General features: G+C 43.1%; 1 protein-coding gene across 3 annotated transcripts in view; it reads left to right on the forward strand.

The window, feature by feature from the left end:
- Window positions 1-16,772, forward strand: part of LOC124554967 (beta-1,3-galactosyltransferase 5-like) — a 295,245-nt gene that overhangs the window by 199,767 nt on the left and 78,706 nt on the right. The window contains exon 1 of one of the 3 annotated variants that reach the window (XM_047128698.1): window positions 14,399-14,622. The exons of the other annotated variants lie outside the window; for them this stretch is intronic. Within the exon in view, the coding sequence (XP_046984654.1) occupies window positions 14,478-14,622 (145 nt within the window). The 5' untranslated portion in view covers window positions 14,399-14,477. Of the gene's footprint in view, window positions 1-14,398; window positions 14,623-16,772 lie in introns of those variants that run through there. 3 annotated transcript variants of the gene reach the window in all.

Below are 16,772 nucleotides of genomic sequence, written 5' to 3' on the forward strand. Positions count from 1 at the left end.
CGGTACACAATGTGGCGATAAGATGGCAGTGTTTGGGTATGGCGAATGCCAGGGGAACGTCGTCTGCCAGCGTGTGTAGTGCCAACAGTGAAATTCGGAGGCGGTGGTGTTATGGTGTGGTCGTGTTTTTCACGGAGGCGGCTTGCACCCATTGTCGTTTTGCGTGGCACTATCACAGCACAGGCCTACATCGATGTGTTAAGCACCTTCTTACTTCCCACTGTTGAAGAGCAATTCGGCTATGGCGATTGCACCTTTCAACACGATCGAGCACTTGTTCATAATGCACTGCCTGTGGCGAAGTGGCTACACGACAATAACATCCCTGTAATGGACTGGCCTGCACAGACTTCTGACCTGAATCCTATAGAACACCTTTGGAATGTTTCGGAACTCCGACTTCGTGCTAGGCCTCACCGACCGACATCCTCAGTGCAGTACTCCGTGAAGAATGGACTGCCATTCCCCAAGAAACCTTCCAGCACCTGTTTCTTTCTTTTTTTTTAAGTAGACATAGTACCGCGGATTTAAGGTGCAATGCAATGGAGTGCTCTAATAACAAAGAGCGATTCGGCGTGATGGTAAGAATCGTTGGCCGAAATGTGATACCTGAAATTCCCAGGGATGGGAATGAGCGTCAAGAAATGGTAGTGGAGAAAGAAACTACTGGAAAATATCATGGAATGAAAATTAACGTAAAGAATGCAATAATAGTGAGAACAGGAGGCGAAAGGGTAAAAACAATATTGAGTGAAGAAAAATTAGAACATTTATAAGATTTTTAATATCTAGGAAGTAGAATAAGGAGCAGCTGGAAGTGCATCACATAGATTTAATCAACAAGAGCCAATGGCAAAATAGGAATCCTCTGAGAATAAGAGAATTTTATGCAGCGACATGGAAATGAGATTTGTGGAAAAGTGTACGAATTGTTTTGTCTGAAGTGTTGCACTGCACAGTGCCAAAACTTGTGCCCTGAGGATGGAAGCCTGGACGCAGTTGGAGGCTTTTGAAGTATGACTTTTGGAAGTTATCCGATTCGCAGTGGACGACAACGGGTCACGTCACTGTAACGGCTCGTCAAATGGTCGTGTATTCAGAGTTGACGTCCGTTAGCATCACTTCACGTTGCACTGGCCAGTACTGAAAGGTGAAAGCGAGGTTATGAGCGTTTGTCCGTCGCAGTATAGTCCCAGCATAAAGGAGTAAATAATGACATCAAAATTTACTGACGAGCAAAGAAGAAATCGTAATGAATGATTTTTTTACACTTTTTTTCTCCTTGGTTTGCCCAGTACTGAAAGGTGAAAGCGAAGTTCGAGTGTTTGTCCGTCGCAGTATGGTCTCAGCATAAAGGAATAAACAATGGTGGCAGAATTTACTGGCGAGCAAAGCAGAAATCGTAATGAATGGTATTTTTTACACTTTTTTCTCCTTGGTTTGCCCAGTACTGAAAGGTGAAAGCGAGGTTATGAGCGTTTGTCCGTCGCAGTATACTCCTTGAATAAAGGAATAAACAATGGCGGCAGAATTTATTGGCGAGCAAAGTAGAAATCGTACTGAATTCGTATTTTTACATTTTACAAGTAAGTTACAACATATTCTTGTACGCCTTCATGCTATAATGGAATCTATGCAGACGTAGACATGGAATACAAGTTCACCTCATTCTGTGTCAATGTAGCAGTTACACACCGAAGTCCAGTTAAAGGCCCACACTCGAGGACATTCGTCTTGCTTTAATCGATACGTACATAGTTCCATGTTTCGGTGTTTTTTTTTTTTTTTTTAACACGAGCTAAAAGCTGTATACTATCTACATTGTTTCACAAAAATAAAAACGACTGAGAGTTTTAAGCCCACTGCTAGTAAAAAGTTTTTTCCAGTGAGATTGCTGCAAGATAGCCAACAAAATTAACGAACGACCTTCTCCGAAGGATGTGTCATGTCAGAACTGTATGGAGTCATCAGTCGATTGGGGAATGTGGAGAGTTTTGCAATGAATCAGAAGGATGACGCGCAGACTCCTCATTACAGAATGGACCTCACGACTTGTCTCCACCTGTCTGTGCAACACGGATCGCACACACGTTTGGTCTCGGGCAAAATCTAAATGTGTGCCCTGCAGGCAGGTGTGTTCTGCTGATCTCCGTTACAGATGAAGGCACTTCCGGAAACGCATCTAGTCTTTATCATGCGATGCTTGCAGCACATTAAATCAGTTTGCAGTAGATCAACGGATCCATCGTAGTGCGGGTCTACAATTTAAACGTTGCTTCAATTCAAATTTATCGGTAACAACGCCCTCTTTTTGAGACAAAAAATTATATGAGCCACCTTGTAACAATACCTGATTTTCAGGTTTGTTTTGTGGCTGATTTGTAGAGCATTTCCTTTGTTTTCCATTTGCATTATAAAACAAGGACTATCCAGAAAGGGACATCCGTTCTCATGCAGCAAGAGAAGTACTGGGGTTGAAGGAACAGCAGCTACACTGATTCATGCAGCAGACCCGAACCCTTGAGCTGCGATAGAGAGAAATCCATATTGCTTCTCAATCGCCTGCAGCAGATGTTCGAAATGTACGATGCAGTTTAAAACCCTGACAATTGTGAAAGATGGTCTGTAATACATATTTTAAAGGCAAAAATTCTCAAAGCCACTGACATTCATTGCATAATTTGTACTGTTATACGGACCGAATTTTATGAGTGAAGGCGTTGTGCGTCAGTGTGGTATCCTTTGTTTGAGTGGAAGGACGAATGCTCATGATTATAGCCGAAGTGGCCGTTCACCTGTAGTCAGAGACAAACTGGTGCAGGAAGTTGACGAAAAATTCGAGAGAACGGAAGTTCCACGATATCTCCACAGTCAACATTCCACAGATGTCTCAGAGTGTAGAACACCAAATGGTAACTAGACAAGTAAGATTCCATATTTTCTGTGCTCGTTGGGTTTCAGAACTCATCAGACGGCCTGGGATAATACAGCCTCGATTTAAACAAATTAAAAATTGTGAAAAAAGAAGCTAAACTCTAAATTCTGTCAGCCAGAAATGGTATAGCTACTATTCTTCTAGGTGGGAGGGCAGGGACGTGGAAGGGCAATTAAGTCTGAATTTTCCTGTAAAAATACATATTTTAAAATCGCCAAGGGTGCTAATAAAATATTTCTTTATTTGCTACCGGTTTCGATAAGATTATAGCTAATGTATTTTACAGAACGCAAAAGGTCAATCACTTCTGAACTTTCATGTAAACACTCATATTTTAATATCGCTAAGAGCTGCTGATAAAACAATTATTTTTAATTGGCTCAGCTATGGGTTCTTGGTGAAAAATTGTATATTTTATTAACTAAATGAAACACTTTTTGCCTTGGTTCGCAAAACTTTCTTGTTAGTGTCGACCTAGGCTATTAAACTCATTTTCCAGTAAATAACTGATTCCAAAGATGGCAAGCAAGCAAAATAAACACACGTCAACGTCTTCATCTGTCATTTCTCGACTAAACCCACAAAAATTATCTCTGTTGACCGACCTGACATAATTACGTTTGTATTGTACTACGTTAAGATTTTCATCAGGACTGCATTTAGTCTATCAACAAATATTAATGAAGGCGTCAAGATTCTCCTCCTATGTAGAAGTTACAACATTATCTAAAAGGGGTGAATAATTGAAATGAGTTTGCTCATTCAATAGTAAATGTAGAAATAGACACATCTATTTGTTGCTTTTTAATATCTGTAACTGAGTGAGCTTTGCGTTCCTTCCCTCTTTGTGTAGGACTTCTTCATCTATTGCATATTTGTGATTCTGGCTTAAATAATGTTCTTTAATCTCCAGCTTCTATGGTGTTTCCCGAGCCTAGTACAGATTGACAGCTCAGTCTAACCTCTTGGCTTACATAAGTCGTAAAATATAATAAATTGTAATGAAACAATCCAAAAAATTGCTTCGTTTAGTTAACAATAGATAATATCTACAGGTTGTCTGAATCATATGATCATCTCTACAAATAATATGTTATGTTATCTGCAGATGACCTGACGATCGAAGGCGGTAGTAAGTAAAGAATTATTTTATTAGAGTTATTGGCGGTTTTGAAATATATATATATTTTTTCACTTGCGAGCTTACCTGCACAAAATATCTGGATGTTTCGTCGTATCTGTTCCCGATGAACGAAATCATAGAGAGCGAGATTTATTGCCAGGAGACCATCTTCAATCTCGACGCCGTCTCATATGCAAGACTTTTCACATGATTCCACAAAAATAAATAAAATGGGGTCAGGTCACTTGAACGTACAGGCTGCGAAACGAGACCTCCTCTTACTGTCTACATTTCAGGCAACGAATGACACTGTTGTTTATAGCTAGGCTGTAAAAAGTGAGCTGGTTCTTGGGTAGGGCTTTGTCCACGTGTTGCTGTCTATGCTGTCAAGGGCTATTTTTAGAATTCGCTGAACAGTGGTCGCTGCGACACAGCCTAGTCGACGCGAATATTGACAAAAGGTAATTGGACATGGCGTTCGCGGCATCAGGTCCATGTTACCGGCTGCCCACGCACGTACACAGCGTGTCACGAAAGCCGGACCGGGCAACGTATTATGTAAATTATGAATGGTGAGAGTGGTGGCGACAAGTATGTGAGCACAGCAGCAGAGAGGAGGGTTGCACGGAGACAACTTACTGAGAAGTCTGCAATTTTAGTCATATTAGGATCGGTATATGTATGTTTAAACGAAAAGAGTGGTGAAAATACATGTTTCAGTGGTATAATGACTGAATAAAAAGAGTCTTGATATCTAAAAGTTACTATGTGTGGAAACAATGAAACTGTCGCGGCGAATATCGGATTTCTTGAGAGGCCGGACGTAACACCCCCTGACTAGAGAGTCACCAGCTGAAGGAGTTGTCAAATAGATACGATTTCAGTTCGTGTTTGAAGTTACTTTTATCATATGTAAAATTCTCTAAATCATTCGTTAGATGGTGAAAGATATTTATGGTTGAATACCTCACACCTTACTGTGCCACACTAGGACTGAGTGAACGATAGTGTAACTCATTTCTTCTGCTAGTGTTATGAATATTACTGATGTTTTGAAGCTGTAATTGTTGACAACAAGTTTCATAAGGAAGTGAATATACTGTGATGCTGTTATCAGTATGCCCAACCACCTAAAGAGCTGTTTACAAGAGGTTCTAGAGTGGATACCACATAGTGGACGCTGAAGTGAAACCTGGTGTGTCCACGGCAGTGTTACTATTCATGTTATACAGGGTGAGCATTAATACAAGAGTGGGCTGACGAATGAAAGTTATTCTGACCGTGTGCCGCTGTTCCTTGTGTGTTGTACGCTGCGCTGTGTGATAGACGCAGCGTACTGTACGCAGCAGAATGGTCTGGTATTCATGTCGGGAACAAGTCGAGATGGTGTTTGTGCACGGCCAAGCAGGTGGAAACGGTCGAGAGGCAGCACGGCTATACCAAAACAAGTACCCTCACAGGCACCAACCACAAAACACAACATTTCAAGCCTTTTTTGGGCGTTTGTGTGATCATGAGTCCTTTATAGGAATGACCATCGTGCAGGGAGGCGGCGGACTGTGCGTACACTAGATCTGGAGGACCGTGCTGCCTCTCGACCGTTTTCATCTGCTTGGCCGTACAAAAACGCCATCTCAGCTTCTTCTCGCCATGAATACCGGACAATTCTGCTGCTTACAGTACACTGAGTCAATCACAGTCTGCAACAGGCAAGGAACACGCGGCAAATGGTCAGAGGAACCGTCATTCCTCAGCGCCATCTACCGCGGCAACGATCCATTTCCGGACACATGTTCATAGGACCTTTTTTCCTCCATTTCCAGTCAGTAATCCTGCAGTTTTCCGGTTTTATTAATGTTCACCCTGTATCTTAATAATACAGCCGATAGTATTAATTGAGAACTCAGGCTTAATAAGGATATTCTGACCGCTAAAAACTGAAGTAACATCCAACCAGATCTTAAAAAAATATCATTCTGGTGCAAAGACTGGCAACTAGTTATTAATGTAGAGAAATTCAAAGTTGTGCACTTCATGAAGCGTAATAGCGTAGTATCATTCGGCTAAAGTCGCATTAGCCATTCGAGTCAGACAAATATTTAGGAGTAACAATGTGTAGAGGTATGACGTGGGACGATCAACTACGCTTTTTTGTGGTAAAGTAAATAGCAGGCTACGATTCCTTTCTAGAATATAGGGAAAGAGCAATGTGTTTACAAAAGAGATTGCATACCAAACATTGGTAGGGGCCATACTCACATACGCTCAGGTGTATGTAAGCCCTATCAGATCATGCTAACGGGGAACGCATACAAAGAAGGGAGATTCAAATGCTGCTTTCATCAGCGAAGTGTCTTTACATTCACCTTCTTTATACACACATCAAAAAAAGTTTTGCATCACCTCGGTTTGGAGAGTTCCGGAACCTGTACAGAAAATTGGAATAAAGATCAACATAAACATCATTTCTGCCCTTTTTATTGCTCAAGAAAACCACACATTGCATGTTGTACCACCATACAGCGAGACCTTCAGAGGGGGTGGTCCAGAATTCTGTACACAGCGGTACCTCTAATACCCAATAGCACGTCCTCTTGCATTGATGCATGCCTGTATTCTTCGTGGCATACCATCCACAAGTTCATCAAGGGACTGTTGGTCCAGATTGTCCCACTCCTCAACGGCGATTCGGCGTAGATCCCTCAGAGTGGTTGGTGCGTCACGTCGTCCATAAAGAGCCCTTTTCAATCTATCCCAGGCATGTTCGATAGGGTTCATGTCTCGAGAACATGCTGGCCACTCTAGTTGAGCGATGTCGTTATCCTGAAGAGTCATTCACAAGACTTGCACGATGGGGGCGCGAATGGTAGTCCATAAAGATGAATGCCTCGCCAATATGCTGCCGATTACGGCACCTTTCATGACCTCCAGCGGCGTACGTCGGCCTCACATAATGCCACCCCAAAACAGCAGGGAACCTCCCCCTTGCTACACTCGCTGGACAGTGTGTCGTAAGGCGTTCAGCCTGACCGGGTTGCCTCCAAACACGTCTCTGACGATTGTGTGGTTGAAGGCATGTGCGACACTCAACCGTGAAGAGAATGTAATGCAAATCCTGAGCGGTCCATGCGGCATGTTGTTGGGCCCATGTGTACCGCGCTGCATAGCGTCGTGTTGCAAAGGCGGACCTTGCCACGGACGTCGAGAGTGAAGTTGCTCATCATGCAGCCTATTGCACACAATTTGAGTCGTAACACGACGACCTGTGGCTGCACGAAAAGCATTATTCAACATGGTGACGTTGCTGTCGGGGTTCCTCCGAGCCATAATCCGTAGTTAGGGGTCATCCACTGCAGTAGTAGCCCTTGGGCGGCCTGAGCGAGGCATGTCATCGACAGTTCCTATCTCTCTGTACCTCCTCCATGTCCGAACAACATCGCTTTGGTTCACTCCGAGACGCTGGACACTTCCTTTGTTAAGAGCCCTTCCTGGCACAAAGTAACAATGCGGACGAGATCGAGCCGCGGTATTGACTGTCTAGGCATGGTTGAACTACAGACAACACGAGCCGGGTACCTCATTCCTGCTGGAATGACTGGAACTGATCGTCTGTCGGACCCCCTCCGTCTAATAGGCGCTGCTCATGCATGATTGTTTACAACTTTGGGCGGGTTTAGTGACATCTCTGAACAGTCAAAGGGACTGTGTCTGTGATGCAATATCCACAGTCAACCTCTTTCTTCAGGAGTTCTGGGGACCGGGATGATGCAAAACTTTTTTTGGCGTGTGTATTAGCCTTTTCTATAGCACATGAAACTCAAATTTTTTGGGTAGCTTTTTATTTTCGCCACACTGTTTAGGTCAACACTACGTCTTCTAGATGCATGTTTACTTCGTCACTCGTTTCATCACAGTAGAATCTTACTAGAGGTAAAAAAAGCTCTCTACACCCTCCACACCTCTATCAGTAAGTAAAGTATGTCTCTTACTGTGCCGTTTTCCTTTCCTTCGTCTTCTGCCTAGCCATTAATGGATGTTAGCAACCACACGATGCATATTTATTCTCTGAACCGCAGTATGTTGTAGTTGATCTGCGCTTTGTAATTCTCTCCACTACTTAATGTTATCTAACTGAGATTCCTTCTTCACTCTTTTCTTCTATTACTCTCGATCTTCCCTTCTGTTATCAACAGCAGATGTATATATTTGGTGTTCCGTAAGATACGTACTTTCTTCTCTTAAACATTGCTGTCATTTCTCGCTGTTTGTACATTCGTCTCAATACTTTGGTGTTAGTTCCTCTTGCGTCCACGATAATTTAAATATTTGGCAGTTAATCCACATTTTAAATATATCGATCTTCTTTGCACTTGGCTCATTAAGTGTCCATCTTTAAAATGGTTCAAATGGCTCCGAGCACTATGGGACGTAACAGCGATGGTCGTCAGTCCCCTAGAACTTAGAACTACTTAAACCTAACTAACCTAAGGACAGCACACAACACCCAGTCATCACGATCCATCTTTCACAGTCATATACAAAGTGTTCGAAAATTTCCGTTACAGTCATCCAGGGCTTGTAGACAGGACTGGGTACATAATATTTTGGATAAAAAACCAAGTCCGGAAATTTATCGCTTCGGTTTTACGTCGGTTTCAATTCAAATGTTCAACTCATCCACTTCTGCTTGAGGAATTGAATTAAGCGTGACGCAGTACAATTATTCAGTAACAATTCGGAAGGAAACATAACGAAACATCTATTTATCACTTAAGCACATTTGTTGTATTAACACTTAAACATTACCTGTTTACATCATTCCAAAACAAGGAAGAACTCAGCACACTGTACGTACAGAACAGCACTGATGCGTTACAACAGCGGCCCGATGTGGTGACCACTAACATTGTTAGATATGTTCTCTCCATCCCATCTGATGCGTCTTCAATTTCTAGTGCAACACCCAGAGGTTCCAGCAGATCTTCCTCTGCCTCGCAGCAAGGACAGACGTTAAGTGACATCAGGTAACCCCCTGACGTAATACAGTCATCCTGTCTACCCTGCTGCGTACCAGGACAAGGAACCCTGAAACCTTTTCCTTTCCCTCAGCATACGTGGACGCATTGCACATCTGAACGGAAACCTTCGTAGAACGGAAACAGTGCTTTTCCGGACATGGGTTGCTATTCAGAATATTATGTACTCACTTCCCTTGACAAACCCTAGAAATTTGTAACGGGAATTCCCGAATACACTGTAGAAGAACAGACAAGATGTAGCATCCTACAACACGAACTCAAAGGTATAAGTCTAGCTTTGTACTTTTGAGAACAATCTTGAATTTTATCAAAGCATTACGGTCGTTGTCAATGCCACATTTTATCTCGATGTGTGATCTCCAGTATTCGCAGAGCCACGTTCCAAGGTACTTAAACTTGTCTGTGCTTTGTATTAAGGAGCCATTCAATTAAAATGCTTCTTTTTGGTATCATTACTCGGACTTAGATGACGACTTTAATCTCCTACTATGTTGACCAGCTGTTGAAGATAGTCTACGTTATCAGCAGTCAATAATGTACAGTATTACGGCATAGAGAATGTTGTTGATGAAGACTGCATTAACCTTTATGCCATTTACTATATCACGACGTGCTTCCTGAAAAATACTCTCTGAGCACAATTTGAATAACAAAGGTGACAGAATACATCATGTCGAACTCATCTACAGATATTAACCAAGTCGGTGACACAACTATCAAACTTCACCTGTGCAGTGTAATTCCAATATAAATTCTCTACGCAGCAGATGTCTTCTACATCTACTTACATACTCCGCAAGCCACCGCATGGTGCGTGGCGGAGGGTTCCCTGTACCACTACTGGTCATTTCCTTTTCTGTTACACGCAAAAATAGAACGAGGGAAAAACAACTATCTATATGTATATATATGAAGATGGTATCTGTTCTTTCGGACATGTCCGAAAGAACAGATACCATCTTCGTATAAATATATACTTAAGGCTCACCGGCCATTCGACCATCTTCTTCTGTGCAGATGCACAAGCAGTGTATTCTTACGGGAATCGGTAGTAAAGCCGCGAGTAATGAGTATAATGGGCAGGGGCACTATGAATATAACGCGGGACAATAAGTTGCGAATGTGGGTCTCACGGGAGGCGTGCCAGAGATAAGTCCCTGCAGTCGCACTATCCTCTGTGTTTTCGGTGGCTCAGCTGCATAGAGCGTCTGCCATGTAAGCAGGGAATCCCGAGTTCAAGTCCCGGTCGGGGCACACATTTTCAACTGTCGCTGTTGACTCATATCAACGCCTGTGTGCAGCTAAGAGTATTCATTTCATTGTAACTATCTATATGCTTCCGTACGAGCCCCAATATCTCTATTCTTATCTTCATGACCCTTACGCCAAATATACGTTGGCGACAGAAGACTCGATCTGCATCAACCTGAAATACCGGTTCTCTAAATTTCCTCAATAGTGCTACTCGAAAAGAATGCCCTCCAGTGATTCCCATTTAAGTTCCCGAGGCATCTCCGTAATACTTGGGTGTTGTTTGAACCTACCAGTGACAAATCTAGCAGCCCGAATCTGAATTGCTTCCATATCTTCCTGTAATCCGACGTGGTGCGGATCTCAAACACTCGCACAGTACTCAAGAATGGGTTGCACTAGTGTCCTATATGCGGTCTCCTTTACAGCTAACCTTCACTTTCCTAAAATTCTCCCAATGTCCCATTGTCTTTCTGATCTGTGTACATGCTCTTGAGAGCTTCTGTAAGTTTATGGTACTGTACTCGACCAAAGGTTTTTTCACAATTAGTAAAATAAATACCACACTTTTATCCTGATCACAGGATGTGCGTTGTATGATACTAGATACAGTCGCTCTATACGCCCCGAGTATAGAGCTTGTTTTCATGTTGATGACACAGACTTTTTATGGATGCTGCAGAGATACGTCCCTGCAGTCGCACTGTCCTCTGTGCCTCAGATGGATAGAGCGTCTTTCATGTAAGCAGGAGATCCCGGGTTCGACTCCCAGTCAGGGCACACATTTTCAACTGTCTCCGTTGACTCATATCAACGCCTGTATGCAGCTAAGGGTATTCATTTCATTGCAACTATCTATAAGCCTCCGTACGAGATTCGATTGTATGGGATTGTTACAATGAAACTTCCACTGCTTGAGAGGACCACCATGAAAAACGAGTGATCGTAGGACAATGAAACTTTGTGCAAACATTTATAAGGACATGCGGGAAAGAAATAACGAGAGAAGGAACTCTGGTCTGGCATCCTCCTCAGGCAGCGATATGGATGTTCTCACAGTGCCGTGGGTGATACTAGTGTGAGACTCCATACGTCACCATTAGCGTCGCTGCATTCTAGCAGTGGGGCCAGTTCCACAGCCTAGCGCCAGTGTTGCGTTTACTGCAGACGCTATCGTCACGTTCTCGTTGTAACAGTACTGGCGTTATCGCTACGGACTGTTCTTCAGCTGTACCTATGGTATAGGAACGTGTGCTATGGACTGGCTTTGCTTGGTCCGTTACTACGAGGTGCATTCAAGTTCTAAGGCCTCCGATTTTTTTTCTCCGGACTGGAAAGAGATAGAAACATGCGCATTGTTTTAAAATGAGGCCGCGGTCATTGTCAATACGTCCTAGAGATGGCAGCACCGTACTGTTTTAAATACTTAAAATGGCGACGTTTTCCTTACTTGAACAGCGTGCAATCATTCGTTTTCTGAATTTGCGTGATGTGAAACCAATTGAAATTCATCGACAGTTGAAGGAGACATGTGGTGGTGGAGTTATGGATGTGTCGAAAGTGCGTTCGTGGGTGCGACAGTTTAATGAAGGCAGAACATCGTGTGACAACAAACCGAAAAAACCTCGGGCTCGCACAAGCCGGTCTGACGACGTGATCGAGAAAGTGGAGAGAATTGTTTTGGGGGATCGCCGAATGACTGTTGAACAGATCGCCTCCAGAGTTGGCATTTCTGTGGGTTCTGTGCACACAATCCTGCATGACGACCTGAAAATGCGAAAAGTGTCATCCAGGTGGGTGCCACGAATGCTGACGGACGACCACATGGCTGCCCGTGTGGCATGTTGCCAAGCAATGTTGACGCGCAACGACAGCATGAATGGGACTTTCTTTTCGTCGGTTGTGACAATCGATGAGACGTGGATGCCATTTTTCAATCCCGAAACAAAGCGCCAGTCAGCTCAATGGAAGCACACAGATTCACCGCCACGAAAAAAATTTCGGGTAACCGCCAGTGCTGAAAAAATGATGGTGTCCATGTTCTGGGACAGCGAGAGCGTAATCCTTACCCATTGCGTTTCAAAGGGCTCTACAGTAACAGGTGCATCCTACGAAAATGTTTTGAAGAACAAATTCCTTCCTGCACTGCAACAAAAACGTCCGGGAAGGGCTGCGCGTGTGCTGTTTCACCAAGACAACGCACCCGCACATCGAGCCAACGTTACGCAACAGTTTCTTCGTGATAACAACTTTGAAGTGATTCCTCATGCTCCCTACTCACTTGACCTGGCTCCTAGTGACTTTTGGCTTTTTCCAACAATGAAAGACACTCCGTGGCCGCACATTCACCAGCTGTGCTGCTATTGCCTCAGCGATTTTCCACTGGTCAAAACAGACTCCTAAAGAAGCCTTCGCCGCTGCCATGGAATCATGGCGTCAGCGTTGTGAAAAATGTGTACGTCTGCAGGGCGATTACGTCGAGAAGTAACGCCAGTTTCATCGATTTCGGGTGAGTAGTTAATTAGAAAAAAAATCAGAGGCCTTAGAACTTGAATGCACCTCGTACAACGGATTTCTCTGCGGCCTACGACGACGACGCAGCACTAGCATTGGCACTGGATATGTCTGTATCCAATGGTCTAGAGATTCGAATGTATAGGATTGTTACAATTAAACTTCCACTGTTTGAGACCACCACCGTGAAAAACGAGTGATCATAGGACAATGAAACTTTTTGGTACCATTTATAAGGACATGCGGGAAAGAAATAACGAATAAACCATTGAAAGAAACATTTTAATTTCTACGTGAGAGGGTAACATTTGTTAAGCTACGCGCTTCGTCACGGGTTTGTTTAACCCATTCCGGTCTGAATTTTTTCTGAAGGACGGAAAATTTTTCTTTATGTGGTAATGCTCTTAGGTGATTTTTTACTGACTTTAATGCAAGATTTATGCAAAAATATGTACCCATTTTCAAAACATACTTTGTACACTTGGCTTCATTTTATGGACTAAAACAGCTATTTACGAAAGGTTCTCTATTGTAATAAATAGTAAAATGATCTTTCAATAATTACCATGGAAAATAACAGTAACAATATTCCAATGTTCAGTGGAACACAGCGAACCAACCACATCCGTGTATCCTGTTGGTCACGAGCTGCTTCGCACTGCTACATTGACTTACTAATATTCTCATAGTGATGCCCAACGGTTGGCAGCACTTCCACATGATGAAAAGCTTGAACATTCACAAATTTGTGCCTCCGGTTTCATCGGGAAAAGATACTTCTATTACAGAGAAGACACAGTAAAAGATAATGTACACAGTCATTGCCAGAAAGTCTGAAAGGGTTAATCGGCAAGAGACTCATATTTTATATCCAATCACATTTCTTAATTATATAAAAATAACCATGCACAGGTTCTGCACCTAGGTTCTTGTAATGGGGAAAAAGAATTTGTATTTGATATGTCTTCCCCCAGGAATAAGTAGTGTTCTGCGGCAAAATCTTGTTTACAGCTTATACGTCTTGCATTCCGCCTACTTTTGCAAAACTAAGCGTGAAAACTGAGAATTTGTGTTTCGCAAAACAGGCGTAAACCACACTCTACAAATTCTTCTGGAAACTCGTTTACTTTGAAGCATCACTCACCAAAGGAAATATAAGTTACAGTTTAAACGGATATTATCGCCCAAACTACATTCCTGTTTCCGCCCATTAAGGCGTTTCAGCCTTTCCCGAAAACGTTAGATTCGCAAGTTAACGACCGATTGCTTCCACAGTATTCGCTCAAATAAGCATTCTTTGTATAAACTTAGAAGACACGACGGAGGGAGTTAGGATGACGCAAAGAGCTCCTGGACGAGAAAGCGAACTTGCAGCCATGATTTCGTGTCTTCAGTTTCACACTGTTTTACATGACGTCAATTCAGTGATTGTCGAAGTTAAAAAGCACGCGTCTAGTTTCCTGGAGAGGTGCAGCGAAAGCAGGTTATATAGTAGGACGGACTAACATCTTCGCATTTAGCACGCAAAGTGCCGAATGTCTGCAGATGACACGACAGGCGTCGAACAGATGCGTTACATCATCGCGAATAGGCACAGCACGCCAATGCGACGCTGATGACTGTGCGGCAATTAGCTATATCCCAGTTGCGTGAGGCCGAGGTGCGAAGTTACTACGCCGCTCGGCCTGGGGGACGCAGTCGCTGTGCTTTCACGAGACCGTTGCCGCAACCTGCATGCTCCGGGTTTGCTCAACAGCCACGTGAGTATAACGCCGAGCTCTGGAACCACTCGGTGTCACTCCCAACGAACCTGTTTTCAGTGTTATGGTTCCCATCCAAAAGCTACCTTTTCAACGTTATCTCAGAAATCACCATGGTGGTATATATTCATGGTCAAAATTTTACAGCGTTATTTTACTGTTTCATTATGTACAGAGCACACACAGGAAGCGAAGGAATCACCTACAACCTCTGTCACTCGGTTACGTTTACGATCAGTCGTTAGCTGTGGTACGGTGAATATTTCTTCCCTAAAGAAAGCATTATGAGCACATTACACTCGATTTTCTCATCGTGTAATGCTTCTGCGCTGTATCGCTAAGGTATGTACCAGTCTTTACACAAGATGTCTACATCTACATCTACATCCATACTCCGCAAGCCACCTGACGGTTTGTGGCGTAGGGTACCTTGAGTACCTCTATTGATTCTCCCTTCTATTCCAGTCTCGTATTGTACGTGGAAAGAAAGATTGTAGGTATGCGATCTGTGTGGGCTCTAATCTCTCTGATTTTATCCTCATGGTCTCTTCGCGAGATATACGTAGGAGGGAGCAATATACTGCTTGACTCCTCGGTGAAGGTATGTTCTCGAAACTTCAACAAAAGCCCGTACCGAGCTACTGAGTGTGTCTCTTGCAGAGCCTTCCACTGGAGTTTATCTATCATCTCCGTAATGCTTTCGCGATTACTAAGTGATCCTGTAACGAAGCGCGCTGCTCTCCATTGGATCTTCTCTATATCTTCAGTCAACCCTATCTGGTACGGATCCCACACCGGTGAGCTTACCTGCTATATTGTAGCTAAATGATCTTTCTATGTATTCGCAGCACATTACACTTGTCTACATTGAGATTCAATTGCCATTCGCTGCACCATGCGTCAATTCGTTGCAGATCCTCCTGCATATCAGTACAATTTTCCCTTGTTACAACCTCTCCATATACTACAGCATCATCCGCTAAAAGCTCAGTGAACTTGCGATGTTATCCACAAGGTCATTTATATGCATTGTGAATAGCAATGGTCCTACGACACTCCCCTGCGGCACACCTGAAATCACTCTTACTTCGAAAGACTTCTTTCCATTGAGAATGACATGCTGCGTTCTGTTATCTAGGAACTCTTCAATCCAGTCACACAATTGGTCTGATAGTCCATATGCTCTTACTTTGTTCATTAAACGACTGTGGGGAACTGTATCAAACGCCTTGCGGAAGTCAAGAAACACGGCATCTACCTGGGAACCCGTGTCTGTGGCTGTCTGAGTCTCGTGGACGAATAGCGTGAGCTGAGTTTCACACGATCGTCTTTTTCGAAACCCATACTGATTCCTACAGAATAGATTTCTAGTCTCCAGAATAGTCATTATACTCACAAGAGGAATGGTCAGTATACGCGGATATGACAGAAACGACCATTCGAAGCAAAAAAGTCAAGTAAACATGGGCTCCAAAATGCATATCTTAAGCACTATGAGCACTTCTTTATCTTCTCTTAAGGTATGTATTTTAGACAACATGTTTACTAGACTTTTTTTTTCTTGTTTTGGCCCGTACTACTTCCTCCCAAGTTATGGTAATCAAAGAGCTTACAGTAGAAGAGATCTGGTTCACAGCATCGAAGATAAACGTGGACTCATTGCTCCTAAGGCACGCATTTTAGAGCCCATGATTTCTAGACTTTTTTCCTTCGAGTGATCGTTTCTTTCAGATCGCTGAATACTGACCATTCCTCGTGGGATAGCCTGTACAGTCACCGCTATTTTCATTGTTCTGACGTGTTTCGTTTGAGGTGGTACGTTTTCCTTACTTCCATGCAATGAGAAGAGTTTTGCCTAATTTTGCTTTGTATCCTAAAAACCATCCAGCGTGAATTATTCGAAGTTGCCTCTACGTTTTGTGTCCTTATACCTTCTTCGCTGATTCGTGATATTCTTTCCTCACGTGTAGGTCGCTTCTCTGAAGTATTTCTCGAATGAGAAAGGCACTGGAACTGAAAATGTTTGATCGAGATTTCAACTGGTTCAAATGGCTCTAAGCACTATGGGACTTAACATCTGAGGTCATCAGTCCCCTAGACTTAGAACTACTTAAACCTAACTGACCTAAAGACATCACACACATCCATGC

This window comes from Schistocerca americana, chromosome X (genome assembly GCF_021461395.2).
Source record: "Schistocerca americana isolate TAMUIC-IGC-003095 chromosome X, iqSchAmer2.1, whole genome shotgun sequence".
Classification (NCBI taxonomy): Eukaryota; Metazoa; Arthropoda; class Insecta; order Orthoptera; family Acrididae; genus Schistocerca; species Schistocerca americana.